The sequence below is a fragment of the Sebastes umbrosus genome, chromosome 11 (assembly GCF_015220745.1).
Source record: "Sebastes umbrosus isolate fSebUmb1 chromosome 11, fSebUmb1.pri, whole genome shotgun sequence".
NCBI classification, from domain to species: domain Eukaryota; kingdom Metazoa; phylum Chordata; class Actinopteri; order Perciformes; family Sebastidae; genus Sebastes; species Sebastes umbrosus.
The window spans coordinates 6,779,247-6,804,884 of NC_051279.1; the positions used below are offsets into that span (position 1 = coordinate 6,779,247).

At 40.9% G+C, this 25,638-nt stretch overlaps 1 protein-coding gene across 5 annotated transcripts; it reads right to left on the minus strand.

Annotated features, from left to right (window-relative positions):
* Nucleotides 1-448: 448 nt before the first annotated feature.
* Nucleotides 449-25,638, minus strand: etv1 (ETS variant transcription factor 1). Of its 5 annotated transcripts, none has more exons than XM_037785450.1 (14): nucleotides 25,505-25,638; nucleotides 25,044-25,301; nucleotides 24,082-24,172; nucleotides 23,723-23,770; nucleotides 23,013-23,103; nucleotides 18,935-18,988; nucleotides 12,668-12,797; nucleotides 11,278-11,466; nucleotides 9,642-9,889; nucleotides 5,864-5,935; nucleotides 5,696-5,764; nucleotides 5,420-5,589; nucleotides 3,674-3,775; nucleotides 449-2,138 (listed from the first exon to the last, which is right to left on the minus strand). In XM_037785450.1, the coding sequence occupies exons 5-14, from the start codon at nucleotides 23,071-23,073 to the stop codon at nucleotides 1,917-1,919; spliced, it is 1,317 nt and encodes a 438-aa protein (XP_037641378.1). In that variant the 5' UTR covers nucleotides 23,074-23,103; nucleotides 23,723-23,770; nucleotides 24,082-24,172; nucleotides 25,044-25,301; nucleotides 25,505-25,638; the 3' UTR covers nucleotides 449-1,916. The 5 variants fall into 5 exon arrangements, with proteins under 5 accessions (XP_037641378.1, XP_037641376.1, XP_037641373.1 ...); XM_037785448.1 differs by lacking the exon at nucleotides 23,013-23,103 and adding an exon at nucleotides 24,658-24,756 and having other exon boundaries at nucleotides 5,864-5,932; XM_037785445.1 differs by lacking the exon at nucleotides 23,013-23,103 and adding an exon at nucleotides 24,658-24,756.

The following is a 25,638-nucleotide window of genomic DNA, read 5'->3' on the forward strand; positions in this document are numbered from 1 at the left end:
GCAATAGTGACACTCTGCAGAAGGAAATAATAACTTTAAGGGAGTGTTACTGCTGTTGTTTTTTCATTACTGCCAGTCTTGTAAGAGCAGAAACAATTCACCTACATGAAAAAGTGGTGTCTTAAATTAGCCATTGATTTTTCCTCAGGTGTCACTTTGGTTAAATGCTTTGTGGTTGGGAGTCTTCTCTCTAACCTGGAAATTGACAAGAGTCCATAATCTATTAGTCTTTCACACACACACACACACACACACGGACATTTGTTTGGTGTATTTTCACTTCCAGTATGTAAATTTATGACATAAAACTCTTTCCTGCCAATAAAGAAGTGATAAAGTTTGAGAGTGGAAATCACCCTCAGAATTGCAAGAAATACTACAGTTCTTAACAAAACTTTTATGTAATGATTGATTACGTAAAACATCTGAAAAGCGGTGATAACTTTGATTTCCAGAACTATTTTATTACAGAACTTTTGCTATTGCAGATCCCATCCCACACACGTGAACACCGAGAAACAAAACTCAGACCAGATTCTTTTTTTTTAATGCTCAAATTGAACAAAAACAAAATAAAAAAAAAAAATAATAAAAAAAAAAAAATCCAGAATAGCAGGTCGTAACTGCCGCACTTCTTTTTTCTTGAGACTAGAAAATACACTTACAATTTGAAGCAGCAACAAAATGTGCATTTACCTGATTATACAATGGAACATTATTTTTTATTATTATAACATGAATGTTTTTCATCACATTATAAAACTCTAAATATTTTTTTTTTTAACCAAAAAAAAAAAAGCAACCCTATCAATGAATGCAAAGCAAAATGTACACCTTGTGTTCACCTGGAACAAAACCGTATTTGACTTCATGTTTGATATTCATTAGCTTTTTATTGTTTAAGCCAATCAAATCTGTCTTTTTTTTTTATTTTGGGGATGCAAATAATATCCTGAATGTGTCCACTTTAACTGTACATACACTTTCACCTGTTATTAATTGAAAAACTGAACACAAACGAATGACTGCTGCTTTGCTGTGTTTTTCAGAATACAAAGGAAAACTGCTGTTTACAGTGAATGAGTTATTTTACAGCGGCCGGTAGCTTTATTGATTATCCTAAACACAAGCTGTATTTTCATCCTGGTGTCTTTACTTCAACCCACGAGGCTGTTGAGAGAATGATCCATGTCTTTACAGCAAAAACACCGACATGATGAGATCTACAGTTTGATTGGACGAGGGGGGGCAGAGGTCGCTGACGGACGAGAGGTGTTGTGATCAAACTGGCAGCGAGGCGGTTCTCACTGATGGCGGCTAAATGTCTCTTTTTATTATCACATCACTTCTTCAAGTCTATAATCATGTCACTTCACCATAAAAGCATCGTTACAATACGTTGCCAGTTAAATGAGCATGACAGTACAGGATGGCTGTTTGAGGACAAACTAAAGTGGAACAGAAGTGACCGTCCTTCGGTTTCGCTGCACGTTTGTGCGGGCGAGTTTCTTTCACAGGAAGATTCAGTCCGTGGGTGACCGTGAGTTTGGTCGTTGAGTCCTGTCTCACCAGCGCGCCACATGCTCAAAATCATAACAATAAAAATGATTCCCACATTAATGTACAAAACATAAACAACGGTAAAAAGCCAACCACAAACAGTAGCTCGCTCCTGGCAGGTTCACACCGCGCTTCCTGTCCATAAAGTGCACTCTCCATGCTGCTGTGCGGCTTGAACGTCAGAAAAAACAAAAGAGGATGTGTGTGTTTATGTGAGAGAGAGAAGGGAAGCTCCGCTGCATGTGTGTGCTCAGTCTTATTCCCGGAGCGACTGTGAATGAGAGGACACGACAGTCTCAGGTGTATGGACGGAGGAGGCGGGGGGAGGGTAGAGATGGAGGTGAGTTGGGCTGGCGTTAATAAACATAGCCCTCGCTGTAGGGGTGCGGCGGGCAGTAGGGCCCCTCCTGTACGTAGGCCATGTTTTCGTCAAAGTGCGACAGCGGCACCGTGTCCTCCTCGTTGATCTGCCGCTCCATGTCCGTCTTCAGCACCGGCCGCTGATTGTCGGGAAACGCCATGGAGAACAAGGCCTCGGGGTCGCACACAAACTTGTAGACGTATCTCTCGCCGGCCACCTGGACGGAGACGGAGAGGGCGAGGTGGGGAAATAAATGAGGAGGTTGAATATCTATCTGCCAATACACGTTGACAAATTCTCTATTTTTTCAACCAAATTTTTCAAAACACGTTTATTCAAATCTCTTCCATCTCTTTATTTATGGACGAATTTCAAAGTCAACCTACAAAAACGACTTAAGTCAAGTTAAATTTGAGTATATTGTGCCTCGACACCCTGATGAAGGTAAGATAGTATACAACATTAGGTGAATAAAGCATGGTGGCTTTGGTGGACATCTCTAAGGGCGCTTTCACAAGTCAACATTTAGTCCGTTTTAATCAGACTCTGGTGCGGTTCATTCGGGTGGCTGTGGATCCAATAATCATACTCAGGTGCGGACCAAAATTCAGGCTGCCTGAGCGGGCCTTTGTTGAGATGGACACAGATAAACACCAGGTAAGACTGACGTGGACTTCTGCAGAAGTCCGATGTTTGCTTGACATCTGGGCCGAAGAGACTATACAGAATACGCTGAATTAAATCCACAAAAATAGTGACGTTTATAAAGTCATTCAAGATAAACTGGAGGAGATTCGATTTGTGTGCACAGTAGATCAGTGACAAGTCAAAGTGAAAAAAAGAGATACATTTGCTCTTTCATACACTCCCCTCAGCAACTTAATTTTTGTATTTGGTCCGTTTTATTTTGTGCACAATGAAACCGTCATCTCAGTGGGCAGATATTTTTATTTTAGTTGTTCCTTCCTTCAAGAAATGTCATCTAAGTTTGCCTGATTACCGACTGTGACTCTCCACACTCTACACTACATACCACCTCTAATCAGGCTTGTAGTGTGTTCACAGTTGAAAAGCCACTAAATAAGGAAAATAAGGAAATCCTTAATTTTTGAGTATGTTGATGATAAACATTACTCCCACAGTGCATTGAACAAAGGAAATGGAGGAGCTGCTCACAGCTGGTAAAAATGAAGGCTGATTGTGGATGGCGGTGAAACAGCTCTAAGAACACCTCAGAAAACAACAAGATAACCATGAGAGTCTCTTTGTTAAGATTAACTGGCAGTAACATGTTAAAGTTGCAGTTTGAGTGATGTCAGACTGAAGTATTGTATCATTTCCAGTTGTTCTTGTTTCCTGATTTCTTGTATACTAACTGCAAAAACAGCATATGACCAAGGACAAAGAAATCTCTTAAATCTGAGTAAGGGGCTTTGAGTAAGAATATTTTAAACCATAGTTTAAAGTGAGCAGGGCCAAGGCTTCAATGCCTTGACTTTCATAAGGTTGAGCATATGTGAGATGCTCCAACCCCGTATATAAGCTAGCTTGGGGAGGGGAGGTAGCACATGCTCCTCCTTTAACACAGGTGGTATCAATCAGGCTCTTATTGTGTAAATGAGCTCCAAACTTTTCATCTGAAAATGGTGAGTTTTCATGATTTGAGCAAAGCTGAACAGAGATTTAGATCTCCTTTGATGTTGCTGTTCTTTCCTTTTTAATTGTCGCTGTATATTCTAAGATTTATTTTACCTTTTGCATGATTCCCTTCTCGTAGTAGTAGCGCAACGATCGGCTGAGCTTGTCGTAATTCATCGCCGGTCGATTCTTCTGTATCCCCCACCGACGCGCCACCTTTTGCACCACACAGACAAACAACACAAAGGCAGTCGGTTAACATAAACAGAGAAGCAGGATGCCAAAATGCAGACGCGTCAACACACAAACACGCACAGTTGACCTGATTTCCTGACAACACTGCTTGCGGCAGCTGAAATGTTAAACAAACTTATTAATCCATATTTTCCTAATAACAGTAATTAGAGCGCGTCCAGCCTGAGCAGACCTGACCAGGGATGTGTTCATTAGGAGCTTGTCACACACCCAGCGGAGGAAGCAGCAGATGTTACAGCACCTGTCTACCAGACCACCCACCACCCGGCCTCGCCGTCCAAACCCACAGCCCCACAGTCAGCTTCTCCTCCGCAGCGTCTACTCACTCTTCCTCTCTTCCCTTCCTCGCCGTCTCCTTTTGTTCAATTATTTCAGTTCTTCTACGACCCCTTTCACTTTTCATCGCCGACATGCTACACCTGCCTGTGAAAAGGCAGAAGCCGCTAGCTAACGTTTGTCTGCGGCTTCCCAAAGCGAGTACGTTTGGTCACCTGATGGCATGAATGGGGCCCCCTGTTAGCTGCAGCTGGCCCGCGCTTCCAGACGCAGTCGGGCTGCGTGGACCGCTGCCAGGTACCCCTCTATCTCCTCCATTCTACACCCCCGCATGCAACCTGCATCCTCCTCCATCCTCCAACAGTGACTGAGCCCTACTGTGTGTGATGTGGGCGCACACAGACCCAGCCTCTGTTTCCATTTCAAAAGGCCCAACCGTCAACATGGGTTATATTTTTAGGAATACGTCCTGTGAAATATTTAGCAGGCGCTGGCCTTAAGGGTCAGTTGGATGGATGTGGTGGAGAACAAGGTAAATAAAAAAATCTATTATGGCAGATCCAGACCTGACTTGACCACTTTATGAGCAGAGAACATTATTCATCCCACTTCAAATGATGACCTTCGACATAATTGTGCCTGGATTTATCACATAACTTGATTTTCTTTTTTTGCTCACGTACTGAAAATCCACATTTTGACCAGGCACCGATATGAATATAACACACTAAACTAGAGCTGCAACTAAAAATGTTTTCATTCACAATTAATCTGTTGATTATATCTTACATTTAATTGATTCATATTTTAGTCTATAACGTGTCAGAAAACAGTGTAAAGTGGCTATCATGACTTCCCAGAGCACAAGTCGACATCTTCATATTGCTCGTTTTATCACACCAACAGCTCAAAACCTAAAAAATATTCAGTTTACAACGATTTAAAACAGACAAAAGCTGCAAATTGTTCTATTTGTGAAGCTGGAACAAGCAAAGGTTTGGCATATTTCTTTGAATAAATAATAGCAACTGACTTTACAGACTAAATTGTCTAGGCAATACACTGACGGATTCCAGTTTTCAAACGTTTTTTTTGTCACACGCAAAAGCAATATATATGTAGTGAAATACAATGTGGTGGTGAAAAATAATAATTAGAAAAAAGAAATATAACGGATAAGCTTTTTATTGATGTAATTTTTTGCTTGTTCTCTGTACGTAAAGTGTCATTAGGTTCATAAAAGGTGCTTAAAGTCAAATCTGTTATTAATACTATGAAGATTCTAGATAAAAAGCATTTGAATAAAGAGTAATAATGTGTCTCTCTCACCTCCTCTGGCTCGATGAGTTTGAACTCCATGCCGCGGCCGGTCCAGGCGATGAAGTGGGAGTTGGATGGGTCGTCCAGCAGAGCCACCAGGAACTGCCAGAGCTGCAGTGAGCCTCTGCGCTGGTACGACGGGCCCTCGCGGTAGAGGCCTGACTCCTGCTTGATGTCACCTAGAGGACACATAACGCACCATTACCGTACGGCGTTCCAGCACAAATACACATGGAGCAGTTTTTCAATTCAAACGTGTTCGGTACACTCAAAGGGAGGACTCACCTTCAACCTTTTCAGGCACCACGCAGGTATCATCGTAGAAATGCCTCGCCACTTTGTCAAACATACAACCTGGAAAACAAAAAAAAAGGGAGTATTTAATATAATATTCAGCACAAATCCAAAGTGCACGATCACAGCATTCACTCGTATCATCATCGTCGTCGGTACCTTCAGTCCTGTTAGCGTGAGCCAGATAGCCGTCTTGCCGTAAGTAGACAGAATGGCAGCTAGGCACTTCTGCTGAAAGCCAGGCAAGAATGGGAGAGTGGGTGTTAAAGGGCCCGAAGGCAGCATTAAGAACACTATCTCAGTTATCTGAGAGCAGTCAAAGCCTGTTCACTCAATGCACCACTGGCTCTGATTAAAGAACATGCCCCCCAGCAATGGCTCCAAGCCACAGGCGAGCTCACTATATCACCCTGCTAATACTCGCTCCCAGCGTCTCCACTCAGAGGAAGATTTACTACGGAACAAAAACACGGCGCTCGTGTGAAAACAGAAGCTGACATGATGTAAGTTTTTTCATAATGCGAGGGGGTCAACGTAAAGCTTTTACACACTTTTTTTTCAGATAAAAACTACACAGACCTGAAGGAGTCTTTTACTTTTTCACTGGATATGGTGTCACTGCAGCACGATAGTTAAATGTCGTTTTTTGATTTTAAATGCCCTTGAAAAATACTTCTTCTTACTATGAGTGATTGGATCTTACATGAACAGACTATTTTCTTGCCACAGTTTAAACAGCTTTGTTTGTTTCACATGAGAGATTTCTGTTTTTCTATTTTTCTCTGAGCTCTTTCTGACTTTCTTCTGGTTTGAAGTGGGCGGAGCTTAGCTGGAAAAGATGTCATATATTTTCATTAAAAAATACACCCACACAGTCAAGTGTAATTTGCAAGGAAATTTATAAAAACTGATTTCGTGGGTTCTTATGAATGCTTGCACGCCCCTGCGGAACATTCATGAGGAGGGAAGAATACTCAGACGGACCTCAATATCAGCGGATTTCCACCTGTGGAAATATATGTTTGATCAATGAAATCCTTTGTTCCAACTGATCGCCATCATTCTGCTTAATAATTAGCCATTTGCTTCTGTTTGTTGCACGGAGAGGGTGTATTTTCTGAGTAATGGACCTTGGAACAATGGCCGATTGTTTTCGGAGTAAAGGACTGTCAGCCAAATGGCCTTTTTTCAGACCAATGGGACATTTTTGGTAGTATTGGTGTTTTGGAATAATGGGCCTTCGAATATATGGGCAGTCCCCTTCTCAACACCCAATAATGTAGGACAAACAGTACTGCCTCTACAACCAAATAAAGGATAATATATGGCTTGAGGAAGAGCGTCGGGCTTGCAAATTTTCATAGTGGCCAAACCGTGGAATTACAACTTCCGTGTCCGTCACGTGATGCCATTGGGCCCAAAAAAAACTTTTCCTATAGACTTACACTGGGAAAGAGACGTCTGTAAATCAGCCGATAATTTTTTTTGAGGTGAATTAACTTCCCAGTACGAACATTTGAATAGCCCTAATTTAAATCATTAGGTCCTAAAAGTGGTAAAATGCACTAATAGCTTAATCCAGAGTTATTTTCGTGCTGCCGTTCATGTGAATGAGAGCCAGACCAAGGCTGGACCGAGGCTGGGAGGCGGGGTTAAAGGAAACGTTAGTGCGCGTGCTCTATGGGCCCAATGGATGCGAAAGATCGCCGGAAGATCCGGGCAACTTCATCACTCGGCAGTCGAGCCATTTTGGCTTCAAGCGCCACAGAGCAACTTTCATAGGAATGAACAGGAGCCCGCCTACAATGCTGTATCCAGTTCTCTTTATATATCCATGAACCAAACAGAGGAACATTTGCACTTTGTCGAAGTGTATCTGGTGTAGTTTTGCGGGCTAACATTATTTTAAAATCTGGGTCGTGTGAATAAAAAAATTGCGGTAACTATTGACAGTAGCTTTGCTATCTAAAAATGGCGGGTTTGTGCAGGGTGTCCTGTGTTGCGCTAGTGACGACTCTCTCTGACCAATCAGTGGCCTGCGGTGTTTTAACTCCACCTTCTAGTATCAGCTCAGCTCGCTTGGAACCTCGACCGAGGTGGTAATAAAGAAAGTACCAGGTACCATCCACAACAGTTCTAATGTGTAACGAACTAAACTGCTTGGTGGAAATGTGGCTCTTATCTTGTTGACTTTTGAATCTCTAATCTTCGACTCCTTCTTTATCATATCTGTTTAATATTTCTTTCCTTGATGGACTTAACAAGAGATCAAACTTTCACCTGAATTCCCTGATTGTTTGCAAATATCTTTATTGTTTTTAATCCAAAAACATCATCTTATTTGAAAGATTTTGCACCTAAGATTGTTTAACTACTTGTATCTAATCCCATAATTCTCTAAAAAGAAGCCTGTATTCATCAGTTTGCTTTACAACACTCGTCCAAATTGACTGTATATGTCAGAACCTCCTACAACACAGACATCACGGCCGTGGCTTGTGATCAAGAAAACGGCCAAACAGGTTACGAAGTGAATGTTCAATAAACAGACAGAGGCCCTTCATTTAGGCCCATAAACATTTCTCTGAACTTCATCAAAGTAATGGGCTTGTAGAGGAAATTGCTGCTAATGAAATTACCAGCTCCCCTCCCATCCTTTCCAACAGGCCTGCTCCAGTCAACATGCTCCACTGTGACTGCTAATAAATTCACTCTGATGCTCCATCTCGGATATACAGTGAAGAACAGGACAGTAGTGGACACACGACCGAAATAGACCTTCTCTCTCTCTTTATTTATAATCTTTATAGAGTGTACTTCTGGTTGCTTGCAATGACTATAAGCTAAAATCTTAATGTAACTGCTGCACTCTTTGTAAGTCAGTGAAATGTACCTCTAACATCCTGACTAGGTTTGAAACAGCTCAGACAATAGTCAGACAGTTAATCGATAACCATTTTGATCGTTGATTAATTGTTGCGTTGTTGTTGCCATTTATCAAATGTCACAAACCATTTGCTGGTTCATGTTTCTTAAATGTGAGCATGTCTCTGTTTCATAGAATTATGAATAAATATATTTTATATATAGAAATTGAAGACATCAATTGGGACTACAGAAATGTGTTTTTCCCTTAAAGACAAAATAATCGAGAAAAAATGAAATAGATAAATCAACAATGAAAATGATTGTTAGTCCTAAACTTGATACATACTAATGGACTGCAACCTGTTAGATACAGAGAGTGATGTTTCAAAGCCTAAAGATTGTAAAACTCAATAAATACATCTATGGCAAAATCAACTTGCAACTGAAAAAAACAAAATCACAGTTTTCTCCGACAAAAACCGCAGAGCTGCTGATCGGAAAACAAAGAAAGTCTAACGTAAAAGAGCCCTGAAAGAGGCCCAGTGTCTTTCTACAAGTCATCGCCATGGGAAGAGGCTGCTTTTCTCCCTGACTGGTCACACAGACTCTCCTCCAGCTCGGCCTCTCCTGGGTCCTCTCTGTCCGCCTTGTGAATGAACCCAGCAGTCCGGCGTATGTTCATTCATGTCCTGATGTAGCCTCGGGCTCCGCAGAGGCCGCGGGCTGATGATTAGGTCCCTTTACTCTCTAACTAAAGGGAGCGGACAAGCGTGGGAGGGCGGATTTTGGATTGCGACCAGGCATGGCCGCCCCCCACCCCCTCTCTTCCTCTTTTTCTATTAGAGCACCACAGGAAATGGCGACCGGCACAGACACCCGGCCCAACCAGATCCCCTGCCCTAATAATGGGCAAACTCAATAAACGCCACCCCCTCCTCCCATGTCTTCTCCCATTCCTGAGATGATAACGCTCCGGGAGAAAAAAGAAAAGACTGCTATCTCTTCATGACTCTTTCACTTACTACCACACTAGTTCAAGCACAACAGCACTTTTTTAAAAATCCCTCACCTGAGTCGTAGGTGAAGTCCCTGGGCTCCTGTTTGATCATCATGGTGGCGGGGTACGTGTGGGGCAGCGGCGCCCCTATCATGGCCGGGTGTTCGAACAGGGGGTCGGGATACTCCTGCTTGAAGCCTTGAGGAGGAAAGGGGATGTTGGGCTCTGACATCTGCCTGTGGTAGATGGGCCGGCCGTCCCGAGCCATCGTCGGCGGGGAGGGGAACGAGTGGCACGGCTCTGAGAGCTGACGTCGAAATCTGAGGAGGGACACAATGTCAGTGGATTCATTATCGGCCGTGAACTTCATTTTGTTTATGTTAACCCTGTTTACAGAAGAGATTTAGGCCAAGTTAGAACAACAGAATACATATTACATTACACTATTTAAATAAGTTAATATGTAAAGAAATAATGTCAACTCAAAGGCCAACTGGCTTTCATTAAAGAATGAAGACTATGTGAGATGGTTGAAAGCAGGGCTGCAACTTCTTGATTAACTGATGGATTAATTTTGGTCTATAAAATATCAGAAAATGCTCCTTCACATCATCATTGCTTTTTATTTGTCAAAAACCACAAAATGCTAACACAAGACAGAGAAAAGCAGAAAATACCCACGACTGAAAAGCTGCAACTACAGAATGTTTGACATTTTAGCTTGAAAATGTACCTTTATTATTAACCGATTATCATTATAGTTACCGATTATTTTTCTGTCAACTGACTAATTGATCAATTTTTAGTTGAAACCTCCAAAATCGAATAGAGATAATCGTGTTGAATACACTGTTCCCAAAGGTCGGGGATGAACTTCGATGCTCAAATGAAATTAGAAATGTAACAATTTGAGCAAAATAAGCTGGAAAAGCAGAACAGGGAACCTCAAACATATGAAAATGATGGCTAAATATGAATTACAAGTACTGCCAAGTCTTGTAAAATGAAAAATAAAATAAAATTTACAACAATCACTACTGGCTACATTCACTTCTTCCACAGCTGTACGTCCTATAAAGATGCTGCTACAGATAGAACGAGAGGAGTCGAGCCATTCTTAGTTATCTATATAAGAAAGCTACAGTAGTGCTGACACTCTGAGACAGTGGTACCCAACCTGGGGTTCAGGACACCCTAAAGGGTCACCAGATATATCTGAAGGGTCGCAACATTATTAACCGGACAGGGAAGCAGAAAATACTTTTTATACAACACAAAAATATTATCCTATTCATTTTTTCAGACTTTCCTCTTACGTTGAATGTTTCTTTTCTTATTATGAATTACTGGATATTTTTACCTCCTCAAGCTTCTAAAGTGATTCAACAGGAAACTTAAAACCGGTAATGATGGGTCACATTATGGGATGTTGCTTTATTTTAAAAAGCCAAAAGCCTAAAATGTTGGGAACCACAAAATTGTGTGTAAAGTCATTGCCATTATTTTTCCAGTATATTGAGTTACGTCTTTGTCATTCAGATTTAGCCGTTAGATAACATTTGTTAGCTCCTCCTACTAAACATTCACTCAACCAATGAGATTCTACTGTGACTAAAACTCTGATCTACATCTTATTATAATCTGCTCCGAGCTAAAAGCGTCAGATGTAAATGGGATGTAAATATAAGAGGCTGCGGGGCTGCAGTACCTGTGGTCCATAGAGTAGGCGTTGTCAGGGAGCGGCTGCGAGGCCGGTATGTGGGCGTAGGTCCTGTCTGGTTTGGGCGTCGGGGCCGCCGTGGGTGAGGCATGATGGAGGGGGGACACGGGGGTGCTACAGGGGGGCGTCACTGGGCTGGAGGGCTTCATTCCTGCAGGCTGCTTCTGCTCATAGGCACTGTGGCAAACAGAAGACAAGAGTCAAATATAAGCTTCTCGCACTGCCAGTGTTCATCACTCATCATATGCTTTGTGTTATGTCTAACAGGTGTTGAAATAAGGCTTTATCCATACACTTATGCACCAGATTCTGTTGCTGACATGCTTTGAGTGAGGTAAATAAGGAAGATACTAAAGATGAAAATTAAAAGATATGTGAGAAATTAAAGAAAAAATAGGGAGTTTTAAAAAATATTGTTTCTTTATTTGTTTTGTATTTATTCTTATTTTGCTTTTTTACATCATGCTACTTTATTTTTGCAAACCGTCAAACAAAAGACAGATAAAAAAACATTTCTAAAAAGTTAAATCGAAGTGAATAGTTGCTTTTGGACTCTATCGTGTTAAATTTGTATTTTTTTAAAGGGAGTTTTGTAAAAAAAAAAATTATTCTCTTTGCCACACATTTGTCCTTCCACAGTGTCATTTCTTAAAATCAAACATTCGCTCAGACGCATGCTGACTTGTTTTAATAGATATATTAAGGAACGTCACACCACCTCTTGGCATACACTGTGGAAGTTCTGATGTAAAGCAAAACCCAGCCAAATGTTGGACTTTGCATTTTTTTCTGTCACCAGGTGAGCAAATGAATCACACATATGACTCATCACTTATGAAACACTTTCTCTCTGCATACAAGGTCATTATACGAACATGCAAGTAGAATGAATGTCATGTATTACAAATCGGTTAAGTTAAAAAAACAAAAAACACACTCAACATGACTGTACTTTTCACTAAATGCTTTTGATTTACTTAGAAGTAAAATTTTAAATGCCAGCAGGTTCTGGTACATCTCATTTGAAATGTTGCAGTTTATAAAAAATTATAATAATACAATGTAGAGCTGAACAATTGAAAATGACTAGAACAACAACTGAAGTTCAACATCCCTCAAAATAAACTGATGCTGCATCAAAGTGTAAAACATAAAACTGTATAAAACTCATAATTTTCATCTAATGACATGACCGTCGGACTATCTCAAATACTAAATTTATTTTGTTTTCACCATTTTACAATAAAGCTCTTGTAGCTGGTTAAGCAAATTAGCAAATAGTGGCTGTACTTCTTTTTAATGTTGCCAATTTAAGTTGTCTTTTAGAGGGATATTTAAAGCCCGTTGGAGGTATGTTTCGGTGTCGTGCGGTGCCCACCTGACGTTGTACGGGCACTTCTCTCCATACTGGAGCTTGAAGGGCCGATCCTGACTACAGTTGGAGCTCAGCTCTGAACACGGGCTGTGCAGCTCCCTCTTGATCTTCAGCTGCAGTCCGTGGAAAGCCACTACACAACAAGAGAGAGAGAGAGAGGGAGGGAGAAAAACTAATTTAGATACTGAATGACAATGAACCGACTCCCTATCAAAGAGTAACTCGTTAGGTATCAGAGGATGCGGTTTGAGTTTTTTTGTAATAAAGGTGCAAATGACTTATTTTTTTGTTAGGGCTCAGTATTTTTGTATAGGATTACGGCAGAATATTATTTTTGGTAGGATGAATAAGCGCCTGAAAATAGCATTTATACTATCACTGGACTGAAATGTAATCAATCAACTTCAATAATTTTTATTTTATAGAATTAGCAGCTGTTTATGGCTCATTTATGTCATGTCCTACAAATCATTCACAAAAAAACATTAACAAAAACAATCAAATTCATATTTTTTGGGAATAAAATGCTGCTGGTTTTAGTCACTGGTTTTATGTACCTGTAGTGGATAATGTGACTTACTACAGTATGAAACACATGCAGCAGCTTTTCCACACACTGAAAAACCATATAATATAAAAGCCATATTGCAGTACAGATACGAATATGTGTTCATACAGGAACATATATCAGTACATATACTATTATGTGTTCCTGTATGAATGTGTACTAGGCCATCACCGATTAAGAGAATTCATGATGGATAAGTTAGAAGACTTTCCTAAACATCCGTCCACCAACAGATTTGACATCTCTTTGACATCACTTAGACAAACAACTCACTTCAAATCTCATTTGTTTCGGCTTTCTCCTGACAGGGACTCTGTTAGTGAAATATGACAATCATAAATCAGGGTGTGCGGCGCGCTCCTATAAATGCTTTATCTGCTTTCAGCTGGCTGTCAATACGTTCCAGACGACGACAACAGTGCTCATTGATCTGAAGGGGTGGGTGGGGGGGTTTACTGCGCTCTCTACCTATGGCCCCACAGTGAGCCTGGTGCATCTGAGAGGCTGTTAAGTGCCTGATCAGTCCTGATTAACATGCCATCATCTCAAGTCATGATCAACGCTAATCCAATTGGCTGCGCTTCTGACGAAAACCCAGTCAGTCAGAATGAAGTCAAGCTCGGGTTGCCTCGCCGATCGCCGTCTCACCGCGACTGCACACAAAGCGGCGGTGAGGCCGTCCCACAGCATCCCACAGTTGAAGGGAATGGTTTTTGACTGACGTTTGAGGCTGAGAGACGGCCTTTTTTTTTTCTCCCTGAGTTAAAAACAAAGCGACCTGAAATTATGAATGGAGAAAGGAAATCCATCAACTCCTGGTTCAACTAAAGTACAAACATTTAGACGTTTGATGACCCAAAAGACTCAAATCTGTGGTTTTGGGAGTGTTTTTCTTTCGAATACACCCACAGTCTGGACGGTCTCTACGGCTGCAAGGAGCTGAGAGAGGAGGATGTTTTGGGGAGTTTTCTCACGGCTGACTGACAGCTGCCGTACGAGCAGGGGTCGATCTGCCAACACCCCATCTGACGCACAGCCGAGCCCCTGGGGGACGGGCCACACGGGCCCGGCAGGACAAAGCTCAGGGGTTGTTCGCAGCCCTCGCTGGGGGCCTGACCTTTCCGGGTCATCGATCGGAGGTCAAAGAGACACTTCCTGAGGGGAGACCTTTGACGACGCTGGCATGGAAAAGCCTCGTTAAGGGCTTACGGAGTCAAAACATTACACTAGTTTTGAATGTTGAGATCACAATCGGTGTCACTTTAATTACCTACTACAACAAACATACATTTATTTATTTTTGTTGTTCAGAAGAACTCTCCCTGACTTCCGGTTTTGCAGCTCACCTCGTGCTAGAATACATTTATTTTCTCCGTTTAACACTGAATCAACATCACTTTATGGAATTTATATGTCTATATAAATGCTGTGTTTAACTGTATGCGTCACGTCAGCTATTAACAATAGCGTCACGTGTGCTGCAGCGCACGGCCTTAAATTAGAAATGGAAATGTCACAATAGATTTCGTCAGTGGGGTGCCAAGGTACACAAATCAATAGCGAGGGCATTGCCTCTGACTAAAACAGAGACTTCCTTTTTAGTCCAGAATGTCATGCCCATCACTGCTTGATTGCTCTCATTATCTACATATTGATTAACCGTGATGGTAGGGTGTTTAAAAGTAGAAGCAGTTAGAACAATTACTGGGTCTATTTTGAATGCAAATGTTTTTGTTTTTCTTCTGTGCCATTAACTCGGATATTCTTCAATTTTCTTTGCTCTTTGGTGTACAGATCCAGTAGAAATATTTGCTTTAAATGGAATAAAAACTGCGATCACATGGTAAAAAACACTTCCTTTGTTTCAGCTTTTTCATAAATGTAAGGAAAGATTTAGACGCCAAGAATTTCTTCTAATAATTAAATTTTAGCTGCAATTTTTCTGCCAATCCCCTCCGTACATTATCACAGATCTCTTGGCCCCGAACGTTGTGTGTTCTCAGGTACAAATGGTGTGTTTTGGCAGAACCGGAGCCTACGTTTGGCAGATATTTCTCCAGTCCATTCATAAAAAAACACAGGTCTTTTGGCAACAGCGAAAAACCTTCCATTCCATTTTCACCTACGGTAGGTGCTCGCCTTTGCTGTTAAATGATGGAGGCTCGGATCTGCCGGTAACGTGTGGCCTCATTTTACACCTCCGCTACTCCTTCGTTCCCTGCTAAGTTATGCTAATGGTAAGCATCTGTGTTGGAGTTTCAGACAAAGAAAATTCTCCTTCTCCTCCTTCAGCCTGAGGACACTTTCGCTTCGAGGCCGCTCACATGCTGCTTCTGTGCTGCATGGATGGAGAGTGCGAAGTCGACATTGAGAGAAACTGCCATGGCTTCTCGAGAGGTGACAAATCTGAGGTCATGAAAATATAAAATCAGGGAAAGGAATTTCAAACCTGCCTTTCTGATGCAATCTTTGAAGCTACAGAACTCCTCATTGCAGATTACTTTATTTCTTTATCCCCCTCTCCTTATTTTTTTCTTCTGTTTCCACCTTTTATTCTCATTCTAGCTGTCAACGGAACAGAATACCAACACATATACAAATGTAGTAACAATGTTGCTTTACAATTTTTGTGAATTTAATTGAAGCAGACGTAAAACTACCAGAACGTAAAAAAATATTTACGTAAAAATAAAAAACAACAGGTTATTCAAAATGGAGTAAGAGTACAGATAGACGAAAGAGAATAAGCGCTAATATTTAGGACTGTTCTAATATATGATTTTGTATATTTTAATGGATTCAGTTTCGTAAAAATAAGATTCTGCAATTCATTAAACGCAGAATATTTTACTATGAAATAAATACTTTTGTTGTTTCTTTTGCTAATGCTACCAATTAGCTATCGCATAATCAGGATCACAGAAATGATTTTTGGGTAATGCTAACTCTGCTGCTATCAAATACTTTTTCAGCATTTACTATTAACGCAAATTTACTTTACATTTATGAAAGAAATACTATTGTTGCTACACTAATTGTTTCCTTTGACAATGCTACCAATTAGCTACAGTAGCACAGATAGTAAACCAGCCAGCCAACATTAGGCCAACAACACAACTGGTAAAATTACGTTTTGACCAACGCCAACTATGCGCTACTATTACAGTTAAAGCTAATCATTAATTATAACATTAATTATTATTATAATTTACAACTGACGATTTAATGCATATTAAGAGTGACTGCATGGATTTTATTTTGTAACTTAGCCAAGTGCAACACTTGAGCCAAATTGTTCTCAAATAATAGAAAACTGTATACTGACTATAACATTTTACTAACTTCACAAAAATAGGCCACTGAATTATCTCAAAGAATAAGGCTGCTGTCAATCTATATTTTTCTTGTTGTCAACAAATCACCATGAATAGTTCATCTTTAGAAACAGGTCACAAATATATTGTTTACATTTTTAATAAGGCTAACGTACACACTTTCCTACAACTGCCTGGCACTCTAGCAAACATAACTCAAAGAGGAGTAAATGATGCATCTGTCGGGACCTAGTTAACAGTTTTTGGAGCGATAGAGCTCTCTGGATACACAGATACTATTAATACTTGTTAGTATGATCAGTTAGTTTTGGTCTTTTCATGGGATTTGTTGTCAATAAGGAGAACATATCAAAGCTGCTTTGTTGCAGTAATGAGATTTCCTATATGTAATTACTTCCACCCTTACTCGCTGTCCTTCTCTCCTCACAACTTCTAGCTACATCTCTTTCCATCTTCATCTCTGTCTCTCGACCTCACCGTCCACCCCTCCATCTCTCGGCCCGGTGAAACCCATATGGGAGAGCTGCCGGCTGGGATGCCTGCTCGAGCGCCCAACCACGGTGCCCTCACCCTCCCGCCATCTGTTAGTGCCTCTCCAGTCTGCTGCAGGTTTGCCAACAGGACAATTCAGATGGTCAGCAGTCTCCTACCACCGTGGCCACCCACCCTGGCTACCTCTGAAGGACAACGGGACAGTCTCGGTGACCTCTGGTTCTCTACTGTACGCCACACCGCTCCTCCATCTTGGATTATAGGGAAGGCTAATTCACACCTAAAGGTCAGGTTTTTAGTTTATTGTAACTGATGTGTTATCAACAACACAAAGCCAGATGAATGGAAAGGATCTGAGAGGGCAAAATATTTGAAGACCATAAGGGAGGATGAGGATTAATTGTTTTTACACCCTCTTTAATTAGGGTTTACTTCATTTAAGCTTGTCTTTATAAAATCTGTGGAGCAAAACTAGCTATAAATAAATTAATAAATTCATTAAGAATATTCAACAAAAGTTGCAAAAATCCAGGTAAGAAATTTAAAGGCAGGCATAAAGTTTGTAACATGAAAGCAAGACTTTTCAGAAGTGTTTAAATGGATGATACTGTTCTCGTCAACGTGAGAATTGATGGTAAAAAAGAGAGAAAAAAAAACCTTCAACTGGTTTTTAATCAACAGGAACCTGCTTGAGGATCTCAGGCTGCGATCTGGCTCACAAGGGGTTAAAAGGTCTGAGATGTAGCTTAATGCCAGAACCATCTCTGCTCAATCTTACTTTCTAAAATGTTAAATCTACTGTAAACCTAAGAGGTTTCCAATGCAAATATCATATGTGACATTTCCTCTTCGTTTTAGTTCCTCACTTCTGCATTTTGTCCAACTCTGTTCACAGGTTAAAGGGCGTTGAGGACATAGGGAAGACTTGTTTTGTGTCTTTTCTCACAGTTTCATGGGCGTTTTGGCTCATCTGAAAGACATGTGCTCGCCCCGAGTCCCACTGAGCTCCACTCACTCCATTTCTGTCCCCACCTTGGCACTACTTCCTCCAGAAGTGGACCGTGCCAAGTCACCAGTCACCGTGTGTAGTCACCGTTCACAATCAGGTGAAGTACGGCTAACTACCTCGTCCTTATTACCGCGAGTGTGAAATCAGCTAAGGCCATACATTTTTTTTTTTTTTTTTTATCAAACTCTTAGGGAATATTCTTAGAATTATTTTTCCTGCAGAAAAAAAATAGAGAAAGGAGGAAGTAAAATCATGTTTGCTTTCATGCCGTATACCAGGAGGCCAACAAGCCTTCAACTGAAAAGGATAAATGTAGTATTAACTAATATTAAACTGCCGGATTTAGAAAATCTAACCACGCTTGAGGAAAGGTCATGTAGGAGCAAGATTTTATTCTAAAAAAATTCAAAACAGCCATCAATTGACAGCTGTTTGGCCTACCTGCAGTTAAAAATATCACTTCAACCCCATAAAAAAATCTGCCACAATATTCTGATGTTTATGCAAATAAATCACAGTGCAATAATATCTCAGTGGTGGTGAGAGGTACATGGGCAACAGAGAGAACGGAGAGACAGATATAGAGACACAGAGAGAGAGAGAGAGAGAGATACCCCCCCACCCATGCACCTGTCTGCAGACTCGCAAGACTGCTGCAGCTCTCCAGAGAGCACTTGTGCGAGCAAAGGTGAGGGCGCCGAGAGACGGAAAAACACACACCACCACATGCACTCTCCCCGAGTACAAACACACCAGTAGAGACGAGTAAAATGAAAGAAAAAATAAAAACACCACAGATGTTCACACACATAAACACAAGCATGCACACAAACACAGAGAGAAAAGCGATGTGGTCTCTTACTCACAGTTTTCAGTCTGGAAGTCTGGAACGAACTGCTCGTCATTGTCGGGAACTTGAGCTAAAGACACAAGCAGAGAAGAAGAAAGGGAATGATTGTTTCTGATGTTGATGGACAACGCAGCATTGATCACAGCTCTCTACAGCCCAATACCCTCCTCTGGCAAACAGTCTCCTGGGATATTAGCTTGGCTTATCCCAGCATTGTTTGCCTCTGCTGTCGGTTAAAGAACACAGCTGCGGAAAATATGTTTTACAGGAAATCAGGGCAAGGAGTACTTTGTTTCTCCTTGGTGCCCATGTTTTTTTTTTTTAAATGTGCAATACGGTTTTATATGCTTCAACAGCCTTTGGGTCATGACAAAAAAAAATCTTCAATTTACCAAGTTATTTTTGTCTATTATTAAATCCTAGAATTCTTATTTTTTTCAAAACGTGAAAAAAATACATTCAGATTTTTTTTTTTTTTAAACAAATAATCTCTTAAAAAAAACACACAAACATGAATCAAATGAGATTTTACCAGCCAAAACTATCTTGCCACAAAGTCCATTTTGTAGTCATTCTGGAGCTTTCAATCTTATTACAAAACCTTCTTCAGAAGATGAAGATTGCCCAGTTGTAGTTGTTCATATTTCAGTTTTTCTGAGCACTTTTAGGACTTCTTGTCAATGCTGACTTAAACATTTAATTAAATTAAATATTAAAGTAATTTTTCTTGATTCTATTGCAACAATCTGACATATAGTGTCTTGTATCAACATGCAGACACTCACATCTAAAACAATTCTTAACATAGGTTGATTTCTATTGAAAAGAAGTTACCAGATTCAGATTTTGTCGCTTGATTATTTGTGAGCAACCAGGAAATGCACCAAAATTCCAAATCTGACATTAATAATATACAAAATAACCTTGAAATGTTATGAGCAATATGTTTTCCATGATTAACGAGAGATAAAATTAACCATGTTTTCCAACAAGCGCCAGTCTGCGAGGGATTTAATATTGTGCTTTAGGGGACCGTCTACTTCCTAATTCCACTTCCTGAGGTCGCCTTGGCCATTGACTGCTCCGCAGCCTCGGCTCTCACTCCTTGCCAGCAGCCAAACACCCATTGTTAACAGTATCTAATTGGCTTCTTCCCTACTGGTGAATCCACCTGTACCTACCGAGTTAGGTCTGTTCCAAACCATCCAATGCTTCACCTGCGCTTCAAACGCCCCAGCACTCTCAGGCTAATGCTAAAATAATGAAGCCTGCTCCGCTCCGGCTCCAATTAGGCATGTACATATTTATATCACACATATTTACACTCGGTGACAGTTCTCCGTGTCCCTCAAGTTCGTCTCTCTCTGGCGAAAGGCAAAGGGAGATTTAAATGTGTCATTAGCACGTCTATTTATACACACAATGAGGTGGATCCTCATTATCACAGGATCAGTACACATGCCTCGACATGTCTAGAGATCTTAAAAAAAAAATCACAGATTTTCCATTTTTGCCACTCTTGATATAATCAGGGATGTTTTTTTTTCTTGCCAGAGGTGTGAATTGAGGGAGAGTAAACAATCAACAGATCAAGAGGAGAAATTGCTCCATATTTTCCAACAATGTCAAGCGGGTGAAGAGAGCAGCAAACAAAGACGTATAATGATTTCACTCCAGATTCTGCTGTAGTTAAAGCTATCAACACTCCATTGTATGCAATACTTTAAATGCAATTTGCATTTTAGCCTGGTTGAATTACTGTTCATCTGGAAAACCACTTTGCTGTATTACTCTCCACTTTGTTGCATGCTTTCTTAAAGGGCCATGAAAGGAAATACCTTACATGATAAATCCTGCACAAACCTTCTAAAAGCCTCAATGCTTTGACTCTAATCATATTTTTTCCTTTTTCTCTTCAGTAGTCAAAACCACAAACATCCAAATATGCCAAACCAACACAAGAATGAAAAATACGGAAACACGAGGGGAACTCAGAAACAGCTCTCGTCTCATGATTACAACACAAACAAACTCGCAGAAACTTCAGAGAACCTAACTTGGAAAGGGACAAAGAGAGGAGGAATGAGAAACAAAAAAGAAAAAGAAAAAAAAAAAGAAGGCAGCAGTGTTTCTGTGTCCAAAAAGGAAGTACAGGATGGATGAGTCACCGGCCTCAGTCTGTGAATGAGCCAGCTGATCTCTGCAACAAACTCCTGGGGAGAACGGCAGAGCTGGAAATCTGCCGCCATTCACAAAACAAAAAAAAAAAAGAGAGGGAGAAGGACAGAAGGGGAAAAAAAGGGAGAAGTTGTAAACATGAGGCCTGAGCAAGAGCGACTATCAGAGGCGTTATCTAAACCCTGCGACAGCCCCGTGTGCGAGGCTGAGTTTTAAACATTTTGCCTGCGCTGATTTCACAGACAAATGATCCTGTCAGCAACAGAGAAATCACTGCATAAACACAAGCTAAAAAAGTAGAGAAATCTCTAAAGGATGAGACTTTTTTTTCCTGGGAAGAAAAGTGCTTAAATAAGTCTAAAAAAAACCCTGGGTGGAGGTGGAGGTGGAGGTGAAGTGGTTTGTGGGGGTCAAACATACGCCTGTCAGCTGACGAACACCTTCAACCTCTCGGTCTTTGAGTCGGAAATTCAGTCCGTCTCTCGTAATTCCTCCTCTTGTTCCAATTACCTGAACTAATAAATCTTAGGAATGGGAAGGTATTCCTTTTCATCTTAATGGACAGGAAGTCATTCATTAAATCTACAATCTTGAAGCGTACATCATCACATTGATCCATGACAGGCAGAACTGTAATCTTTAACAGTAATACCTCTTATCAGACGCCGCCGTCTCTTTTCTCACTTTGGATACTGAAATATTAAAATCGTGTCTTATTCTTTTTTTTTTTTTTACACGCCCTGCGGTGTGCGCCGCGCCGCCTCATAATCTAACTGCTGCTCAGATTTCGGCTCAACTACTCCAATATCTGTTTCAAAGCATACTTTTCATTTTTTAAAAGCTTTGGATTGCACTGCGAGCATTTTCAAAATGTGTTAAAGAATAGATGGAGCCTATAAATGATTGAGAGTCTTATTCACCTGTGTGAAGGGTGTGAGCTAAAATTTCTCTTGTCACTTTTCCAGGCGATGTATTATGACTCCATCCTTATCTTAAAAAAGTATTGAAGTTGATTCAATTATACTGTGCACTTAAGAGTTCTACTTTACAACTATAATTATGGATTTACAGCCTGAGCACTGACTGATGTGTTGAAATAGATACTGGCATTTTAGAGGTTGGCATTTTATTGCTGCAATGTTACGATAGAAAAATAAACATTTAAAAATTACAAATTCTAATTGACTTGATTCACACAAATAAAACAGCATAATATCAAAAATGTTAATAATTGTGGGTTATTTTTTTTACAGTAAATGTCAAACTGATTATCTAAATTTCAAAGAAAATAACCCAAGCAGTAATTTTACACATTAAAACGGATTTTTCAAAAGCATTATATTTTCCACTTGAACTTTAAAAATGACTTTTTTTAAATTAACGCAAACTTTTAATACTCAATAATTAGGTTTTTCTATTCTTATAACACTGTATGTATATACCAGCACGGTGTAGTGAAGGGAAGAAGCAGTCTAATGTTACTATTGAGACAAAGTGTCTAAAAAGCTTAATGATTACGCCACTGCTTTCGCTTGTTTGCAGATAAAATACTGGCAATTTGTTTTACTTTTCAGATTATATACTGTACATGCATTACTTCAAATTACCCCTTCCAAGCAATTAAGTGCTTTCACACTGTACAACTTTACACTCTGTCTGGATTTCTGTTTTTACTCTGACAGAGCAAATCAAAAATGACTTCCAACAACCCTAAAAATGTTCCATACTTTTCACTGTAAAACTCTAAAATACCCAACTCGCAACTCTACTGACATAAACTTTCAGACTACATGCAATATTCAAAGCAAGTTGCATCTTAGTGAGATGCAAATACAAAAGTCAGGCAAAGAAACCAAGTGGAACATGCACATGCATATAAAAAAACTAAAATAAGAGGAGCAATATTCACCACTAACCAAAACTTCGGTGCTGCAGACACGGTGGAAAGAGGACACTCGCACTTAAATCCTGAAGCATCACGTCTCAGTTAGACCACAATGAGCAAGTCTTGCCATTAGAGAAAAAAATATATTAAAAAGCTATGAAATGGATAAATATTGATACTGGTGTTTTAAAGGTCTGCGATTAAAAGAAAAAATTATAGATCCATTCTTTTTTTTTTTTGCCGCCAAGAAATGAAATTGAAGAAGACAAGGTGATGGTACAGCTGGAGAAGATAGAGAGGTGTGCTGAGAGGAAGCAGAGAGAGAGAGAGAGAGAGAGAGGGGGGAGAGAGAGCAGATGAGAGAGTGAAAGAGAGAGAGAGAGAGAGAGAGCTGGTAGGCTACAGCAGAGCTCTCTGGTGGAGGTGGAGGTGGTGGCGGCGGCTGGCGTGCAGCGCGTTAGCTCCTGCCAAAAGCAGAAGAGACAGTGAGCGTCGGAGAGCCTTCTCCTGGTAATTTGTGATGACACTCTCTGGGTAGAGCCTCCTCTGTCTCCCTCAAGACCCCTCGCTCACAGTCTCTAATGTATGCATGACACACAAGGTGCCTCTTCCACACAGGCTTTTAATTGGACTGCAACGCTAGGCTTGTAACTCCAGGCAGCTTTCCCCCCCCCCTCACAACCTATCCATTTTTACCCCATCTCTCCTCCTTTTTTTTTGCTCGAGATTTAAAACACTCACCTTCCGCCAGCCAAGTCTCCTGCAGCCGACTGAGGTCCTGGAAGAGCTCTGGAGGGGGGGAAACCAGAAACAGAGAACAAGGCGGTTAAAAAACACAGTCAAAGCCCTGGAGGAGCATCAGAAACAACTGACTTCATTACGGCGCCGTCAGAGCCTTTGGAGCTCAGTGGGCACGTGTGCAGCTAATAACAAGTCAATTTGTGTCTCTGACCACTGACAGAGGCTTGTGAGAATCATCACAGGCCGCTGTGTTGTAATTGAGATTCTGTAGTTAGCAGCGCAGGTGGCCACAAACCAATTGAATTTTGCTAAATGTTTAGGAGCCGTGAAATTAACTTCTCCCTCTGCCCTCTGCCTACCTTCAGTGTCCAGAGCCAGGTCGGACTTAATGAATTTTCTCTTTCTGTCATTTGCTGGCCTCTCGCAGCTCGTTGTCTTTTCTTGTGGCTTCTGCAACAAAAAAAAAGAAAAAAGAAAAAAAGAAAGAGACAAATCAATGTATTATTTTCCTCATTGGGAGCAGTGATTCTGTTGTTGGCTGCAGCACCACACGTGCAACTGAAAGAGCCTCAATGAGCCACTCATTGATGCCTCCTCACACACTTCTTAAAGCCATGCAAAGGGTACTTTGCTTCACCCATCATCAGATATAATTAACAAGTTGTAACATAATGCATGACCCAATAAACACAGTGTATATAGTAGTGGGCACCTTGTTTAGCTGTTCATCTTTGATGATTAAATGAAACTTAAATGGTCCCTGAGGGAGAAATGAGTCTTGGCAGCAGCAAGGAAAGAAAGACAAGAGATGAGATGAGAACAAATAAGAAAAAGTATTAAAGAGAAGAACAGACGTTTTAGAACAAGAAAAGATTTTAAAGATGATGTGAAAGATCTGCTATTTGCTAAGTTTTTTTTGGTCAATGATAACTCACTTTGGAGTTACAGTAAGGCACTTGCTGGTCGTGAAATCTATCCATTCTGCACCACTGTGGCTTAAATTGAAGAGAGATCTGCAGAGTCTCCTGAGTTTCCTGTCCGAGATAGATAGAAAGCAAAAGACATGAATGGATTTTTTTTTTATGCATTAATGCACAGTTGAGTTCAGGAACCTCTTGATACTGTTTTTAAGACGGCAATCACCGACAACACCTCAGGCGATGCTGCAAAGTTAAGTTGACAATCTGCAAATGTCGTGCGTAAAAGAGGAGCGAGCTCTTCTGCAGCTGCTGCAAGAAATGTTTTACACGATACAATAAACTTATGAAGTAGAGGAAGTGTGGAAACATGCACTTACTCAAAAAACTAAACATGCACTTACCCAGCGACCTCCTCGCTTTTCCTCCGCGCGTCAGAGAGCCACGGAGCGGCTGCAGGATCTCCACCGTCTCCCGGCTGCTCTGCTGCTGCCTGTCTGCCTGCGCTTCTTTCCCCTCTCCACCGCTCACTGTGGTGCTTTCTAGCGGTGCTTTGGCATCGCCTCCCGGGGGCCTCCCATGGAAACAAGCCGCACTCCCGCTTCCTATTGGTTGTCAATGTCTTTCACCGGATCAGATTGCTGGCAGTCAATCACGCACGGCTGCAGCAGGGCAGGCGGTAAAAGCACCGGAGAGAAGAAGTCAATGATAACATTGTAGTGTCATGCATTTAAAAAAAAAAAAAAAGTTTGGACTTTGCAGAAAAAGATGCACCAAACTTCTGCATCATTTTCATGCTTTTTAAAGTCATGCACCTGCACACACACAGTCCTGTCTTTCCCCTCTTTGCACTGTGCACACTCACTCCTCTCCTGGTCAACTTGGTGTCCATGGTAACTGTGTTTTGAAGAGTCTCCTGAGGGACTTGCTTGGAGCAGCCAGCTCTTCTCTCTCTCCTGTAAGGGAGACTTTGTTGGGACCTGCAGGAGGCACTGACCT